Source organism: Ochotona princeps, chromosome 16 (assembly GCF_030435755.1).
Source record: "Ochotona princeps isolate mOchPri1 chromosome 16, mOchPri1.hap1, whole genome shotgun sequence".
Classification (NCBI taxonomy): domain Eukaryota; kingdom Metazoa; phylum Chordata; class Mammalia; order Lagomorpha; family Ochotonidae; genus Ochotona; species Ochotona princeps.
In genome coordinates, this window is record NC_080847.1 from 46,110,416 (window position 1) to 46,127,917 (window position 17,502).

The window sequence follows — 17,502 nt, forward strand, 5'->3', positions numbered from 1 at the left end:
CCCTCAGCCCGTGCAGCATCAGCAGGTTGCCAAGCCCCTGGGTGGGCACAGCTGCTGGGGTTGCAGTGTAGCCCCGTGCAGGGGAAAGAGGCAGGTGTGAGCACCCAGAGGTATTGTGCACCAAGTCCACCTTCTGCAAGCTCCATTCTGCAAACCCGCATCCAGACAAGCGGGGCAGGGCCCACTCCCTGCAGGGTCTGCTGTGGTGGCTTCTCACTTCCTTCTCTCTGTGGTGGCACCAGCTGTTCCCACCCCCATCCCTGGACTGTGCGGGAAGCCATAGTGAGCACTGGATGCAGCCATGGGGTCACTGGACCTTGTCCATGGGGAGCGCTGTGCATGGAAGCCCCCTTTCCACCTGAGCCTTGGCAACAGGGGACCCCAGAGGAGCTAGATTAGGAGGCTCTGTCCCTGTCCTCACGCCCCTTGGTGTTGGCTGGGCAGAGGAAGCTCAGGAGTCGCCTGCAGGCTGGATGTCCAGCTGTATGCCTTCTCAGGAGACAGAGGCCATGGCAGTGCCCATCCTTTCCCAGGAAGGCAGTGCGCTCTGAACTCCCCCCGACAGTCACTTGGAGGTGGGTAGGGGTAGAATGGGAGGAAGATGAGCCCAGCCTGGAATCCCTGGGGAAGGGGCAGGTGGCACGCCATTAGGGACTCTGCCAAGCACAAGCAAACCGCCAGTCCTGTTTATTGACCGGCCCTTGCAGGAGAAGCTAGCAGGGCAGTACTAACCAGGAGGTCCTGCCCTGCAGTGCCAGGACCTCCTTGCCACAGGCCTCTAAGAGTCGGATCGGTTGTTTGTTTTTTTCCAGAAAAAAAAAATTTTTGCAAAAAAAAAAAAAAAAAAAAACCAAAAACAAAAAAACCTCCTCAATAAACAACATGTAAACAGAAGGGCTGCTTCAGTCCCTACACCTTGTCTTATTGTGTCTTGAAGGACTTGTCCGTGGCGGGCGAGGGGCAGGCTGGCCAGGGCCCATTCTCCTCCTCAGGGGAATCCTGGGGGTAAACCACGAAACACAGCTCCTGGCCCCAGCGTGTCATGGACTCTGAGGACAGAGGGACATACAGGCAGGTGGATGGGCCTTAGGCTCTTATCCTGCAGGATGGGGGTGAACCTTCCCACCCCCCGCTGCCGCCTACGGACTCCTCCGCTAGGCTGGGGTCTCCAGGGAGCGAGTGGCTTTTAGACACTTTGTACCACCTCCTGGGGGAGACCCTAGCCCCATGTTACCCCTCAGTGGCTATTGTGCCCCCTCCCTGGTCCCCAGGTCACCTGGCTCACCGGTGAGTCTGTGCACACACTTTGGTTTGCTTCTCCAGAGCACCCCCAGGAAGAAAATGGGCACCCCCGTGAGGATGATGATGACGCCAACCCCACACACCATGGGTTCCGAGATGAAGCTGAAAACCAGCAGGAAGGCCCAGAAGACCAAGTAGGCCACAGGGACCAGCAGGTTCACCTGGCGGGGAGCAAACAGGAACAGGGATGGGGCAGGACCAGTTCCCTGCCTTCCCAGTGCTGGAAGCTGATGTACAGGTTGACCAGTTGGCCAGATGACCACAGCTGTGGCTAGCACTTGGCAGCAGGAGAAGACCATGAGTGCTACCTACAGCTCCACCTACAAATGGCCTTGGGGAGGCTCTCGGACCTCAGGTGGATGTACCTGTGTGTACGGCACACAGAACCCCACGCAGGGCCCAGTGCTCAGCCAGAGCCACTGCGGCCGCCATCGCCTGTTCTTTGTGCCCTCACCTTGATGGGCCTGTGGAGGGCCGGCCGCCTCCAGCGCAGCACCAGCAGCCCCAGGATGGTGACGCCGTAGCAGAGGTAGTTGATGAAGGACACGTAGTTGATGAGTGTGTACGTGTCTCCCACAAGCATGATGACTGCTGTGGCCCCGCACTGAGAGGGAGGGACCAGTGCTGAGAGCTCCAAGCAAGGGATGACATGAGCACTGGCCCCTCCCCCCGCCCCGGGAGTCCCACCTGACTGCGGGTCCCTGGCTCCTTCCCCATCAACTTACACAGACCAGGAGGGCGGGGATGGGAGTACAGTTTCTGACGTGGATCATGGCCAGCAGGCTGGGCAGGTGCCCTTCCCGGGCTCCGGAGAAACACAGCCTGGGGTTTGGAGGCACAGGTGGGCAGTGGATGTGAGCCCAGTCTTGGGACTTGCCACCAAAATCCTGGGCCTCGGATTTGGACCTGATGTCCCTCAAGTTGTCCCCTTGGAGCTGCTTCCAGTCCCAGCTGCTGCATTGGGCAGTCCCTCCCATCGTCTAGCCCATGTCCCTGTTGCATTCTTCTTTGTACTAGGGCCAGGTATTCATTAACAGCATTGGGGTCCCTGGCATGGCTCCTTCACCCTGGCCGCCCACACCCCAGCCCGGTCACCTGGAGGAAGTGAATAGGTAGCCATTGATTCCTCCAAAAGTGGAAAGTGCCACGGAGACAGGCATGACCCATGAAAAATAGCCCAGCAACTTCTCTCCAAAGGTCTGTGTAGGCGTGAGAGAAGTCTGATGTGAGGCTGGGGGAGTCTCTAGGTGGGCTAGGGGCCAGGATACAGTAGGCCTTCCCCTGCCCCCCACCCTTACCACTTACCACGGCCACCGCATTGGAGGCCAGCAGCTCCTGGGGGGACATGGCGGTGAAGTAGGCCACGTTGGTAAATGTGTAGACAAAGGTCACCAGTGGGATGGAGATGAAGATGGCACGAGGTAGGTTCCTGGGAGGGATGTGGCAAAGGCAGCTTTGAGTCTGGGAGCACTGGGGCTGGAAGGGGGGCAGCACACAGGGACAGCATCGCTACTCTCCCCAGCCTCTGCCTGGGCCCTGGGATGTAGGAGGTGTGACCCTGAGGTGGTGCCCAGCGTGTGCATGGAAAGAACTGCATACGCCTGAAGTGACATGTGCCCCCTCCCTGCCAGGAGCCCATCTGCAGGTTTCTGTCTACCCCTGGAACTACCCCATTAATCCCCACTCGCTTGGCCAAACCTCCCCCTGTCCAGGCAGACACACTGGCTTCACTGCAGGGACTGTCATGTACACACATGTACAACTTGGGTCCCATAGCAGTTCTGGCCCTGTGTTCAACAGGATGACACCAGGGCTGCCACAAGTCCGGTGAGGGTGCCATGATGTGGCCACTGTTCCTGTAGCATGGGCCTGGCTAGGATAACACAGGTGTGCCCTAGCAGCGCTCATAGGTATGCACAACCACACGCAGAGATGGAAGGATGTGTGGACAGGCCACCTCTCCTGCCCTGCACCCAGCCTGGCTGCCCCACGCACTTCCGAGGGTCCACCAGCTCCTCTGTGACATAATTGAGGAAGTTCCAGCCGCTGAAAGCGAAGGAGCCTTGGAGGAAGGCCAGGGCCAGGTGGCCCACGGAGGGCGTCATCCAGAAGGCAAAGGCGTTGCTGGGGGTCAGCTCCTCAAAGTGTCCTGGTGGGGGGGGGGGATGGAGAGTTCAGAAGCCTGTGGTCAGCACGGTGCTCCACTCTCCCGCCAACCCTGCTCACATCCCCTCTGGCCCTGCCTTGGGAGATCTGGATGAAGCCCACGCCGATGATGAGGGACAGGGCCAGCAGCTTCCCTCCTGTGAACACGTCCTGGATGCGTGTGGCCCAGCGCACACTGGAACTGTTGACCCACGTCAGGAGCACTGGTGAGGAAAGGCAGGGTGGGCAGTACTTGAGGCTGAAGCCCTTGTGGGGGCAGGGCAAGGTCACAGCCAAGTCTGCCCCAGTGTAAGAGCCCCAGCCCCTGAGGCCACTAGCGTGGCTTGGAGCCAACTGCTGGGGGATGCCATCCTCTCTCCCTCCCCACCCTCCACCCAGAGGCCATGTGGGACCAGGGGTGCTCACTCAGGCAGGCCATGGAGAGCACGCGGGAGGCAGCAGCGGGAGGAATGCAGTTGGGGAACACGGGCTGCAGCACATAGTTCGAGAAGGTCATGGAGATGACCGCCAGGCTGGTGGGGTACATGATGAGGACGGCACTCCAGAGCAATAGGAAGCTAGAACGAGCAAGCGCCTGAGTAGCAGCAGGCATCCTCAATCCAGCACCCAGGCGCTAGCAAGCCCACCAGAGTCCGGCACTGGCCCAGAAAGTCTAGGCTGACCTTGGCTAGATGCTGGGAAGGATATAGAAGCCCAACACCTTGTACCTCAGCCCAGGGTGGGCTGGCCCCACTGCCAAACCCAGCTCAGTCATGGCTCTTAGCCAAAGAGCTTGAGGTGGACTCTGAGCAGTGGTCCTCTGGCCCGCAGGGAAGGGTGTGGGCTGAGGTGGGGAGTGACTTCTGCCCCTTCTGTCTGGGTCGCACCTGTGTGGTAGTGGAGGTTCTGTGTTTGTTCCCAGGAACTCTGACTGCACTGTGGGGAAGGGCCGCCCACGGGCAGGGCTGCAGGTGCTGCCTCGTCTGGGACAGCAGCCAATCACTGGTCCTCACCTTTGCTCCAAAGCCTGCCCCTTCTTTGGATGCCCTCCCCGCTGCCTGCTGGGACTCTCTAGTTCGCTGCCCCCCTGTCCAGCCCTCTGTGCCAGGTGTGGGTGCCTGGAGGGTAGGATCCTGGACCCTCCTCTCCCACCCACTTTGTCCCTTATGTGTTCTCTCTTGGTCCACAGCACAGTTCCTCTGCCCCTTGGATAGAACTTTCTCCTTGGAGGAGGACACACACCATGGACAAGCTCATAGGGTAGGCATACCTGACCGAGACTCCTGGCCTATGTCCCTGAAAACTCAGCGTTTCCTCTGGGTTGCAGACCTTCCATCCAAGACCCAAATGGGCAGTTCCCTGCTGTGTGCCCAGAAACCCCTCTCTCGTCACACTGGCTACCACATCCTCTGGAACCATGGATCTGTCTGCACCTTTGAGGCACTTGCAGGACAGGATGGCTACAACAGCTGCAATCCTCCCTAGGCATGAATCCTTCCAGACATGAACCTGAGCTTATTTCTGGACAAAGAATACACTGGACCATTCTGCCCCTGCATGTACCTTCACTCCCAGCCTTGGGTGCTTCCCTTTATCAGCCAGCGGGGTGGGGGTGGGGAACAAAGGGCTTCTCTGGGAGCTTTCCCTAGGTGACAGGCACCACCACTGCCTCTTACACCCCACTCTCACTGTGAGGGTCCCCCAGGTCTGATCCCATGGGAGTGGCTGTTCCCTCATGGCTCAGGGAGCAGCAAGAGGCCGGGGACAGATTCTAAACCCTGAGCTTGCAGAAGATGCCCAGCAAAGCTCACTGAATGAGTTCCTTATGGAGATAAGAACAATCAAGGTCCCTCCTTGCTTGGATGCTAGACCTAGCCAGTGACAGTACGTCGGCATGGGGTGGGGAGCAGGTGTAGACAGAGCTCATCTTAAAGGGAGGCACAATGAGTCACAGACCAGCCAGAGCATCCAGCAGCTGACACACTGGTGGGGAAAAGGAGCTCTGGTGCCATCACACTGGCCTTGAAAAATGCCAATACCCAGTCCCTTCTCTGTGTCCACCTCTGCCACTGACCTCAAGGGATGGGAAACTAAAGCTTGGGACCTCAAGGGCCATGTCTATCCTAGAGTGGTATCTCCTGCTCCTCAACTCTGGGAGATCCATACTCACCCAGCCAGGCCCCCGAAGATCTCCGTGACATAAGCATAATCCCCACCAGACTTGGGGATGGCCACTCCCAGCTCGGCATAGCACAGGGAGCCCAGAGCAGTCACGCCCCCGCCCAGGACCCAGACAAAGAGGGCCAGGCCCACAGAGCCTGAGTGCTCCAGGACACCCTTGGGTGAGATGAAGATGCCCGAGCCGATGATGTTGCCTGGAGGGAGAGGAGGGAGAAGAGGAAGACAATGGTGTTGGGCTGGGAACCCCGCACAGCACAGCCTTCCTTTTTGGGGCTTCCTGGGGGAGGTGGGCATGGAGACAATTGGGCCCCTCAGACCCCATTGGCACGTGCCCTTTCCCCAGCTCCAGGCGTGAGAATGGCATCTTGCTCAGTCAGGCTCCTGTGCCACAGATGGAAACTGTCTCTTTTTGGCCTCAGAGAAGCAGCGCCAGTCCAGTGGGGTGGCTCAGCCACCTGGGCAGTCCCCACATGGCTCCACCTGGCCCCTGCTCAAGACCCCGCCCCATCTCCAACCTACTGGCCCGAGTGGACCTCCTTAAGTCAAGTCTTGGTCACTGTCCCCTTGGTCTGAGTGCAAGCTATTTGAGTGGCTCACAGAAGTCTCCGGCTCATAATCTAAAACCCAAGCTGTGGACACAGACAAGATGCCTGTTTCCCAGTCCCACTAAAATGTTTCAGGAGCAGGCATTCTGGCCCAGCAGGTTGAGCACCTACATTTCATACCAAAGCACTGGTTGCAGTCCTGGCTGCTCCACTTCTGATTTGGCTTCCTGTAAATACTCCTGGGAGGTAGCAGAAGACAACCCGAAGAACTTGGGCTCTTGTTACCACTTGGATGGAGTTCCTGGGCTCCTGGCTTCAGCCTGGTCTAACTGAGGGAGTGGACCCGTGGATCTCTGTTTCTCACTATCTCACATTGTCTTCCAAATAAATACACTTTAAAGAAAAGCAGAGCTTCCGGTCCTGGGCAAAGGCTGGGTTGGAGAGAGGAAAGGGACCTGTGTGTCTTCAGGGCTGGGACAGGCAGAGGCAGGTGGGCAGAGACCCTTGGGGCACCCCAGCTGGGGCTTCCTGCTCAGCTGCCCCGGTCTGCCTCATGAGGTTGTCACGAGGGCTTGGGCAGAGCAGGGAGAGGCTCTCAGGCACTCTCAGCTGCCCCCAATGCATGCTTTTGTGTCTTTCTGTGCCATCACAGAGTGGGCACCTCTGCTTGTGCAGATGGTACTCCTGGGGGAGGGGGTGCAGCAGAGGCCTCACAGGGAGGGACGATGTGACTTCCTTGTTGGGGATGCAGGGCAGCAGACCCCCTTGCCCTCCCATCTATTTTCTGGGACAACGGGGAGCATGCCCCAGGATGAGGTGCAGGCTGTGGGAGACTCTGAGCTCTCTATCAGTGGGGAATACAAGAACTGTATCCTGGGTGTCACAGCTCTCTGTATTGAGGCACACGTACGGGGTGAGGGTCATACAGGGAGGTCTGCACTCAGGTCACCCAGGCAAATGAGCTAATTCCATGACACCTGGGGCTTGGCCCCTTAGTGGAAACGCCTCCCCTCTCGCCACTCCCCATAATAAGGTGCTGGGTTCTGGGGACCACACACTCCTCAGGACAGAGCCTGTCCACTCCACCTGCCAGGCCCACAGGCGGGGCTGGACGAGGACACGGCCATGGTTACCAATCTGCATTCACTTCTTGTCCACCGTACTCCCCCCGCCCCTACCCCGGCCGACACAGATTTCCAGTCTGGACAGCTACGATGCCCCACTTGTTTTTCTGGTCACATCCCAGGAGCCCTAAATACCTCCAGATAAGGATGATACAATTCCTGGGATCCAAGCTGCAGAAGCCAGCCGTGCCCCCTGCCCATCTCTGGGGTGAGGCTGGTGGGGGGCATTCCTGTACCTATCTGAGGGAGGGCCAGGAGCCCTCTTGGAGGTGGGGGACTTCCAAAACGACCTTGGAGCTGTGCCATCCGGCAGCAGTGCCCCTGTTCTCAGGACCTGGCGGAGAGGGATTGGCCACAAGCCAGTGAGGTTGGAAGCCAGCAGGGGCCTGGTAGGCCTTGGAAGGACCGGGTATATTGGAGCTGGGTGCACCCAGTGCCCTGAGCCACCTGCAGAGACCCCATCACATCACACAGTGCTGCCTAGAGGAGCTGCACGGCCCATCCAGCCCCTGAGGAGCCACAGCCGTTACCCCTTCAGAGGCTGGGATCTGGAAGGGATGTGCAACTGGTGCCTGTCAAAGGCCTGTGTGCTGGGCTCTAGGGGGTGAGGGTGATGCTGCTGCTGCTGGGGACACATGCTGCTTGGGTTCAAGACGTCTCCCCATGTGGCTCTAAGCATGATGTGCTCACTGTGCCTGCCTGTCTCTGAGGCCGGATGCCACCTTCATTCCCACCGCCAGCATCTGCTCCAGGCTTGGGCTTGGGGCTGCACAAGCTGCTCTCAGTGGGCTTGGGTGAGGGTGGCGTGGGATGGAGAGGGCCGGGGACAGTGATGAGTGTCTCCAAGGCTTGAAGGGCTCAGGAGGGACTGTGGAGCACCCAGCTGGGATTTGAACCAACACCTGGTCGTGAGTACACATCTTGAAGCTCCCGCATTCCAGTCCTCCCCTGGGGACAGCTCCTTTGAGGTCCCTGCAGGTGTCAGGTAGGTCCTCGGCAGGTAGGTGAGGAGTGAGTCCTCTTTCCGTCCTCCTCCCCACAGGTCCTGTACCAGGCTGGCCTCCCCCAGTTCCTTCTCTTCCTCCTCTACCCCGCTTGCCTGAGCCTTCACTGGGTGGCTTTTGATCACATTAAGATGTTTGGCCTGATGGGGCTTACCCAGCTCCTCAGAGGAGGCAAGAAAGGGCCATTGTTCCTTGCGGGTCGCTGCCGTGCGTGCTGACCTATTTCTGACAGGCAGAGGTCGCAGGGTGGACCACGGAGGTCGAGTTGGCAGAAGGCGCTGCCTGCCTGCGGTGTGCATAGTGGGAGGGTTGGATTGCACAGCCCACTCTGGGGAAGGGGCTTGCATTAGGCCAGGTCAGGATGCTAACATTGCCCTCACCCAGAAATACACTCAAGGGCTGGTGGTGTCACCTCAGAGTGGCTCCCCCATCTGCTAGACAGGCGAGCGGGCAGCAGAGGGTTTGGTTCAACCCTGACTTGGATGTGGAAGCCGCAACCCACAGATCTGCAGCAAAGACCGCGGCATCCCCCACACCCCGTGGCTGGTGCGTCCCCTGATTCCCTGGCCTTCCAAAGCCAGCACGCTCTCCCCCGCTCTGCTCCCATGGCACTACTTGCTGGAAGGCTGGCAAGGGCCTCCTTTATTTGACTCCCTTGCCCCCCGCTGGCATCAGAGGCCATAGCAAGTGCAGATGGATCTTACCATGACCATCCACCATGGATCCCCATGCTCAAGGACACCCTATCTTTCTTCTGGAGACATGGGCACCATGGAACCCCAATTCCCTGGGGTCAGCAGCCAGATCCCTGCCGAGCCCTGAGCACTGCCTGCCCCCAGCATGGGTGGGTCCTCTGGGCAGAGCTCAAGGTGGGGACACTTGGAGGCGCCTTCTCATTCAGCCTCCTCTTTCTCCCACCCCTTGGCAGCTCCTCTGTGGGTTCCTTTGCTGGCCCCTTCTTAACTCTTTTGACTTATGTGCACTGAGTGCTTGCAGCGCCCAGTCTTGGCATCTCATACCCCACCCCATCTTTGGACACTTGTTCTCCCTGACTTCTGCTGGTGGCTCCCAACCTCCTCCTGTCCCTACCATGGGCAATTGCAGTGAACCAAACCTGTGCATGCCCAGGTACTCACCCAACAACTGGTTGCGTCCAATAACTCATTGCGTGCAGGTGGACTGCCTGACTCTCCTCCCTTCCTCCGAATCTGCTGCAGCCCCCCTTATCCCCCATCAGTCAGTCATTGGCAAACCCCTCTCCCTCAAACTCATTCTGCCCTAGCCATTTCTTCCATACCCACATCTTGGACATGGTCAACAGCCCAGCCTTGCTTCCAGAGCTATCTTCCTCCCAATCTCTGCCACCACCCCCACCTCCCACCCCTTGAGTCCCTGGTCCAGGACACTTGAGTAGCCCCCAGATGGGCCTCCGCACTCTCACTCTGCTCCAAAACTCTCACTCCCCATCAACTTCACCCTCCTACGCCAAAATCCTGCTGGACCCCCACCTTACAGAGAGAAAAAGACTAAGTCCCACCCACCCTAGGGAACTCCACTCCTCTTTCCAACTCCTCTCCTACCTGAAGTGTTCCAGCCCCAGCATCCTCCATCCTGGTACAATCATCTGGTCTTGGCACTGACCACTGCCTGCTGGCTGTGCTGGGACTGTGTGAGTCCTGCACTGGCCTAGCAGGTGCAGGAGGACAGTGATCCCGTTGGTCTTGTCTCCATTGTGTCCAGCACCTAGAGCAGGGCCTGGCACTGTGGGTGGATGAGTGCCCGAGCTGTGGGGAGGGGCTTATCCATGGACTTCTGTAAGTGGAGCTGTGGGGAGGGGCTTACCCACGGACTTCTATAAGTGGAGCTGTGGGGAGGGGCTTATCCATGGACTTCTATAAGTGGAGTTGTGGGGAGGGGCTTATGAGGAGTGGTGGGCTCCTTGGGGGTGGGAATAGGCTCATCCTCTGAATAGTCCAGCCACTTGCTGCCCTGGGGGCCACAGGACCTGGACAAGGCTGGTGAGGCGGGGACTGGCTCCTAAGGAGACAAGGGTCATGAAGCAGACCCCTGAGTTCCAAATATACTTGACCCCAGCCCCAAACACCTGCCTGAGCTGACACTTGTCACCAGGAGTTAAGTGGGGGAAGAGCCTGGTTAACAGCTCCAGGAGCAGCCTCCACTGTGCTGGACACAGCCTCCCTCGGTGGGCAGAAGTCCTCGGGTCAGGACATGGGCCTGCCATGTCTGTCTGCTGATTTGGCCATCCGTAGTGGGGTACAAGTTCAGGTAGCCCTGGTGAGATGACCCCCATCTCAAGCCCCGATCTCCTTCCACCAAGGGTTCTTTCCAGCTCCAGGGCATCACAGAGGGCACTGGATGGGCCTGGCACCATTGGTAGGTGAGTGTCCACATCTGGTTCCCACTCCTGAGCTCACCATGTGCGGTGGTGCCACTGAATAGGCAGCCTCTGTAAGATGGGATGGAAAGCCCCGACTTGCAAGTGTGCACGAGGCTCGTACAAGATGAAAAGCCATGGGTGCAAACTGTCCTAACAGGAGCTTTGCGAAGCAGACATGTGATGTGATCATGCCCTGCCCAGCTCCTGTTCTGGCTGACCCTACCTCCTGCAGTCTGGCCTGTTCGTTTCCAGATAACACCTGTCATGATCAGGGGCTGCTGTCCTAAATGCATTTCACATGAGTTTCACCTGGGCCTGTGGCCAGTCCTCTCCAATCACCCCACTTCCCAGCACAGGGCAGAGAATACCAAGCGGAGATGAGGACAGCATCTCGCTGCAAGTTGTAGGGAAACCAAGCCACAAGTTTAAGTTAAGTAACTAGTTCAGCAACTAGTAATTAATAAGAGTAAATCTACAGAGCAGGATGGGAAGTTCTCAAAGATTTTCTAGTTGAAACAAGAGACTCTTACACATATTTTTGACGTTGGCAAGGTTCTCCCCACTCCACCAGGGCAGGGGGTCAGTGAGCCCAGTGCACATCAGAGCCCTAGTCTCAGGTCATCTGAGCCAGCCTAGGTGGCCTCTGCCTTGTGTCATGCGTCAACACTCTCCTCCCCAGCTCCCAGGACCACCAGAGGCCTCAAGGGGCAGGTCACTGAGTTGGTTCCTGAATCTTCTGCCCCAGGGTTGGCCAAGTTGCCCTTCACTTCCGCTCTGTCTACAGGTGTGGGAGGAGAGCAATGCCATCTGCCTTGCCCCCCTTTGCGTGTGTAGCACCCTGGGCAGGGCCTGGCACCATTGGTAGGTGAGTGCCTTCATCCCTGTGGCTAGAGCTTCCCTCATCCCCAGCAGTATCCAGAGCATGGCATGGACATCTGCAAATAGGGCTATGGGAAAGGGCTGTGGGCAGAGTACAGCGAGGAGGGAGTCATCAGAGACAGATCACCGGGGAGACTTCCAGGGCCTGTGTTGGAGCAAGCCCCACCACCACGCCCAGGGTCCTCTTCTGAGGAGCCAGGGGCTTGGCAGCCTCCACCTGAGTATGGGGAGGGCCCCTGAGGAGGACCTTGGCTTAGCTGCAGCAGCCCAGGGGTGGTGGTGACTCTCTTTGCACCTGCCTGGTATCGTACTGTGGGAGCCACCCCCTCCCGGGGGCCTGGGCACTGTTGCTGCTCTTGGCCAAAGCCCCAGGGCCAGCCCTTCCTTCTAGCAGACATTCATGCAGGGGGCACCCGGGGCCAGGAAGCACCCAGGCACAGTTGGGACCAGCTCCTAGGAGACAGTAGCTTGGGGTAGTGGAGCAACCTGCCCAGGGGCCAGGCTCAAGGACAACTGTGGATGTGAGTGTGAGCCATGGCCAAGATCGAAGAGGGGCAGCTTGGGCTCAGGAGTTCCTAATGTGGGGGTGCAGAAGCTGTGAGAGGCAGGGGGACGGTCCTGAGTCTGCCCCATTGAGCCCCTAAACTTCCTTCCTCTCTAGGGCTGGGAGGGCAGTGCAGCATGCACAAGCTGCTCCCCCTGGCTGGGCCATGGAAAGATTGGCAGGTGTTGAGAGAGAACAGTCGTTTCTCACCCCAGCCAGCATCTTCCGGGACAGGATGGGTCCCTCCCAGGAAGAGGTGCTGAGTCTGAGTTAGCCTATGCCCCCAGGAGCCAGGATTCAACACTGGACAGGAGAAAAAAAAAACAAAAAACCCATCTTAACGCTCATTGTCCCTGTGTGGGGCAGGATGCGTGGACCCATTTCCAGATGGGGAAGCGGAGTTGAAAGCCGAGACCATGGGAAGGGCAGACCAGGGAGCCGAGGGCCTTCCTGCAGGCCTGGTCAGCAGGCCCCATGCCTGCCATTCCTGGGACCTGTTGCCCAAGCTGCAGTGCAGCACGCCCTGAATCTATCTCTCCACAGATGTGCCCTACCTGGCCACTGTACCTGTGAGAGTTCCTGTTTGGTTACTGCCCTGTGTGGCGCCAGCGCACATTTAGCCTGGCTCCCCCCGCCCCCCCACCCCACTTCACCCCCTCGCACTCTCCAAACTTCCAGTGAGTCTAGAGCGCCAGGCAGGTCCGTGGTCGTCATCTTCCTCATTGCGTAGATGAGGAAGGAGGGTTACCGCTGAGCCACAGCTGTGGGGGGACGCAGAAGCAGGAGGTGGGCATGGGTGTCAACAGGCAGAGCGATTGGGGAAGGAGCCCTATGGAAAGCGAGGCTGGGATGGTGCCAGCTCCTGCTCTGCGCGTCCTTCCGTGCGCACTCCGGTCGGGCCCCACAGTAGCAGACCCGCAGGGGCGCACGGCGAGGCGGCTGATCCTGTCCGGAGCGTCGGGGACTTACCAATGATGATGGTGCAGGCGCTCAGTAGCCCAATCTCTTTCTTAAGCGCCACCCGCTCCGAGGCGCCGGGTCCGGGGCCCGGGCCGGGGGAAGGCGAGGACGCGGGGCCGGGGCTCCCGCGCCCGCTGGGCTGCTGGATGTAGCCGGCCATGTCGCTGTCCCACCGAGTTCCTGGTGCCTACGCTGACCCGTCTGTCCGTCGGTCGGTCCTGTCCGGCCGTAGGACGGTGCACTCGCAAACCTCGCAGACAGGACAGCGCCCACAGGCGGGCGCATGCGCTGGCCCCGGGCCCGGGTCCCCGGCCCCCGAGCGGCGGGGCGGGCGAGGGGCGGAAGAAGGGACAGCCCGCAGCCCCCTCCCCCATGGCTCTTAAAGGGAACGTCCCCTCCCCCCTCGCCCCAGTCCGGGCATGGAAGGGAAGCACAGATCTCGGGGCAGCGGGAGGATGAACCTTCTGGTTGGGAGCAAAGAGGAACCTCTGATGTAGAAGTTTCCTGGGCTCCTGGGGGTGGCGTGGGGTCGGGGAGCAGGGCTCAAAGCCGGGGCTGTGCTGTCCCTCGGGGAGAGGGGTGTCAACAGACAACCACGTGCGGGATACCCACTGCAGGCTGCCCCTCAGTACTGTGTAAATCCCTGCTGGGACCCCAACGTGCACGCGGTGGGGGGTGGAGGGTGAGGGGAGTGGGGAGGTATGCACGTGCTGGCCGAGGCCCGCAGATAAGCAAGGGTTCCAGATACAGGTGCTTTCCCACTCCTATTGGCCAGGGCGCAGCTACAAGGAAGGGTACGGACTGCATCCCGAACTCGGCGGAGGAGTCCGCAGCCCCGCTAGGCACCCGTGACTGAAGGCTTGGAGACACGTGGTGGGGGAGAGCCCCCCGCCCCCAGCCTCTAACTCTTAACCAGCGAGCCCTTGCTGGACTGCGCCCGGCTGCAGGTTCCGTCTGTAGCCTGCAGGCTTCAGGCCGGAGTCAGGGAGGCTCTGCGAGCTAGAACTCAGGATCTCGGGCTCCCGGGCTTCCCTGGCCGCCGGGTCACCTGCAAACGCGCGGGAAGCTGGTGGAGGGGATCTGAGATAAGGGGGCGGTGGGAGGCGCGCAGGATCCGAGGAGCAACGCTGCTCCCGGGAAATCGTGCAGAGGGTTCAGCCTGGTGGAACAGACACCAAGCGGCTGCGTCTAGGCCACCGGGGCGGCGGGCGAAGTGAAGCTGGCACCGTGCGGGGCGGGCGGCGGAACAGCCTTTGTCTATTCCTGGCGGCCGCCGCGCCGCGCTGTCCACTGCATATGGATGAGGCCGCGCTGGGCACCCCGGCCTTCCCCAGTCGCGGCCTCTCTGGGTCTGCTGGGGCCTGGCCAGAGGTCCGACGGTCGCAGGGTGGACTAAGGGCTGCGGGGCGGGAGCAGTGGGCTGGGGGCGGGGGAATGACCCCCGGAGACATCTCCTCTCTGTACATCCGACTTTGTAATGAAAATAAATAAGTCTTTAAAAAAAAAAGAAAATGCAAATTAAAGGCAGAATGAGAGGTCAGGAGGGAACTTCGAAGTTGAGGGGTGGAATCCCCAGGGTTAGAGCGGCAGCCGGGGTGTTGGGGGAGGCTGGGTGGACATGCAGGGGGACTTGGCCAGACAGAATCCCTCCGAGGTAAGAATCCCGCATTCTTGGCGTCTTCTGCAGCCCGCCCCAGAGACGCGTTCGGCCGCGGACACACTTAAAGGGGCCTCTAGGAGGGCGGAGGGGGCACGAGGCGGCAGGGGACCCAAGAGTCCGGATCGTCGTCGCGGGCTCCAGGGTTGGTGGCCAAGGGCAGGGGCTGGCCATAATCCTCCCAGATCGGAAGCCCATGGATTTCAGGCACAAGCCGTCGCGGACCACGGAATCTGTGCTTGATGGAAGGACTTTGTCCCGCGTGCACTTATCCAGGCTGGTGGCCCAGGACGCTGTCTTAATGGAATCAAACTAGAACCAGCAAACTCCAATGGGAAGCAAAGGTTGACAAAATTTATTTCCCATTCCCAAGCCAATCAGTAGATCTCCCCTCCCCCCAAGCGGAACGAGGAAAAGTATAGGCCCGTCTTCAATAGATGGGAGAAACCCAACCCTCATTTAAGCAACTCTCACATCAGAAGCGAGAGAGCTGCTGGAGGGAGCTACCTGGAAGTGAAACCCCCATCAGCAAAGAGACAACAAAAATACAAACCCTTAGTCCTAACATCAGACCACAAGGCAGAATGCTGGATGCATTTCCACCGGGATGGTGAACAAGAGAGGAGGTTGGCCCTTACCTGTTCCGTACCACACTGCACTGGAGGCCCTGCCAGTGCAAGAAGGCGAGAAAAAGAAGTGAAAAGGTTGGAACACGTGCAACTGTCATTCATGTGGGGTACAGGGGTACAGATAAAGTCGAGTTCACGGAGCACAGGATAAAGGTTCAATGTACAGAAGCTAGTTTTCTGTATCTATGTGCCAGAAATAATTAGGACATGAAATTTACACTAGTATAAAAGTCAAATTGAGCAAAGGATGTATACGATTTATACGCTGAAAGATGCAAAATACCTTGGGAGAAATTGTTAAGGGTATTATTGGAACGACAGTGCTCATGGGTTAGAATGGAAGATATTGACTTCCTCCAAATTGATTGATAGAACGAATGGATGCTGTAGGGTTTTGCTGTTTACTTGCATTTGGCAGGGCAGGGGTGGGGAATCGGGGTGAGTGTGAAGCTTGGACAAGCTGTTCTGACATGTGTATGAAAAAGAACAAGGTTGGAGGCATGATATGGGTGTAAGAATACGCAGGTTCACTGTGGACCAAGCAGCACCACCTGCCCCTGGCTGCTTTGGGCAAAGCCGACGTTGCACAACAGTGGAGAAGGGGCAGACTTTCCAACAGAGGTGGTGCAGTGCCGAAGCGTCCACACTGAGGACACTCGGATGAATGTGTGCGGACAGTGTACCTGGGCAAGGCTACCAGAAGACTCAGGAGAGGGACTCTGTTTTCCTAGATGGGTCACCGAAGCACCAGCCATGCAAAGATGACACACTGGGGCCCAGTGCGGTAACCTAGTGGCTAAATCCTTGCCTTGCACTTGCCGGGATCCCATATGGGCACCAGTTCGTGTCCTGGCAGCCCTGCTTCCCATCCAGCTCCCTGCTTGTGGCCTGGAAAAGCAGTTGAGGATGGCCCAAAGCTTTGGGACCCTGCACCCGTCTGGGAGACCCGGAAGAGGTTCCCTGCTTCGGATTGGCACAGCACCGGCCATTGCGCTCACTTGTGGAGTGAATCATCGGATGGAAGATCTTCCTCTCTGTCTCTCCTCCTCTCTGTACATCCGACTTTGTAATGAAAATAAATAAGTCTTTGAAAAAAAAAGAAAATGCAAATTAAAGGCAGAATGAGAGGTCAGTGCTTACTCAGTGTTGGTGGGGATGTGGGGCAGCCCTGGGCTCTCACGCCTGGCTGTAGGGAGTGAGTGTGCGAACCACCAGTATGGAAAACCGTTTGCCAGCGTCTACTCTCCCTCTTGGCCCAGCACCGCCCCTGGTGTTAGACACCTGCTGGGTACTACCTTGGGGTCTCCAGCCTTCCTTTGGCATAGAAACCTTGTCTCTACTCCCTCTTTTTTTTTCCCTAAGATATTTATTTTTTTTTAATGGAAAGTCAGATTTACAGAGAAAAGGAGAGGCAGAAAGCTGTTCCATCCACTGCTTCACTCCCCAAGCAGCCACAACAGCCGGAACTGAGCAGATCGAAAGCCAGGAGCCAGCAACCTCTTCCAGGTCTCTGATGTGGGTGCAGGGTCCCAAGGCCCTGGGCTGTTTCCTCCCACTTTTCCAGGCCATAAACAGAGAGCTGGAAGGGAAGTGGAGCAGCCAGGACATGAACTGAAGCCCATATGGGAATCCTGCCTCTTGCAAGGAGAGGACCTTAGCCACTAGGCTTCCTCCGCTGAGCCCCTTCACTCCCTCTTGGCTCAGCATCACCCCTGGGTGTTAGACACCTGCTGGGTACCACTTTGGGGTCTCTAGCCTTCCCTTGCCGTGGAAACCTTGGCTGTCCTCTCCCACCAACACCGCTTCTCATCACTTAGAGCTCTTCTGCTACCCGTGGGGCATGCAGTGATGAGACACCAAACTGACATCCGCCCCGCCAAGACCTTGCAGCCAGAAGTTCCCGGGCAGGTGTAAGCACACTGGGTTTTGGCTGAGGCAAATGGGAGCTAGCTCCTCCCCCTTCCTGCCTGTCGTACTCACATTGAGGCCTGGGTGAGGAAAGGAGGAACCTCTCCCACAAGATCCAGAATTCAGAGGCCTTGCGTCTCAGAAGATCTCCCCAACGTCAGCTCTCCTGCCATCTCTCTCTCTCTTTTTAAAAGATTTGTTTATTTTTATTGCAAAGTCAGATATA

At 58.4% G+C, this 17,502-nt stretch overlaps 1 protein-coding gene across 1 annotated transcript; it reads right to left on the reverse strand.

Annotated features, from left to right (window-relative positions):
• Positions 1 to 73: 73 nt before the first annotated feature.
• Positions 74 to 13,257, reverse strand: SLC7A10 (solute carrier family 7 member 10). Its single transcript, XM_004595010.3, has 11 exons — positions 13,092 to 13,257; positions 5,618 to 5,822; positions 3,874 to 4,025; positions 3,546 to 3,671; positions 3,298 to 3,451; positions 2,608 to 2,731; positions 2,398 to 2,501; positions 2,028 to 2,124; positions 1,757 to 1,906; positions 1,286 to 1,463; positions 74 to 1,049 (listed from the first exon to the last, which is right to left on the reverse strand). The coding sequence occupies exons 1-11, from the start codon at positions 13,240 to 13,242 to the stop codon at positions 922 to 924; spliced, it is 1,569 nt and encodes a 522-aa protein (XP_004595067.2). The 5' UTR covers positions 13,243 to 13,257; the 3' UTR covers positions 74 to 921.
• Between the last annotated feature and the right edge of the window lie 4,245 nt (positions 13,258 to 17,502).

Bases quoted from the DNA above. Each gene is read 5' to 3' on its own strand.
- SLC7A10 (XM_004595010.3), bottom strand. From the start codon at position 13,242: ATGGCCGGCTACATCCAGCAGCCCAGCGGGCGCGGGAGCCCCGGCCCC. The intron at 4,026-5,617 runs GTGAGTATGGAT...TGCTCGTTCTAG, and splicing joins ATCTTCGGGGGCCTGGCTGG to CTTCCTATTGCTCTGGAGTG. The intron at 3,452-3,545 runs GCAGGGCCAGAG...CCCCCCCACCAG, and splicing joins CTTCATCCAGATCTCCCAAG to GACACTTTGAGGAGCTGACC.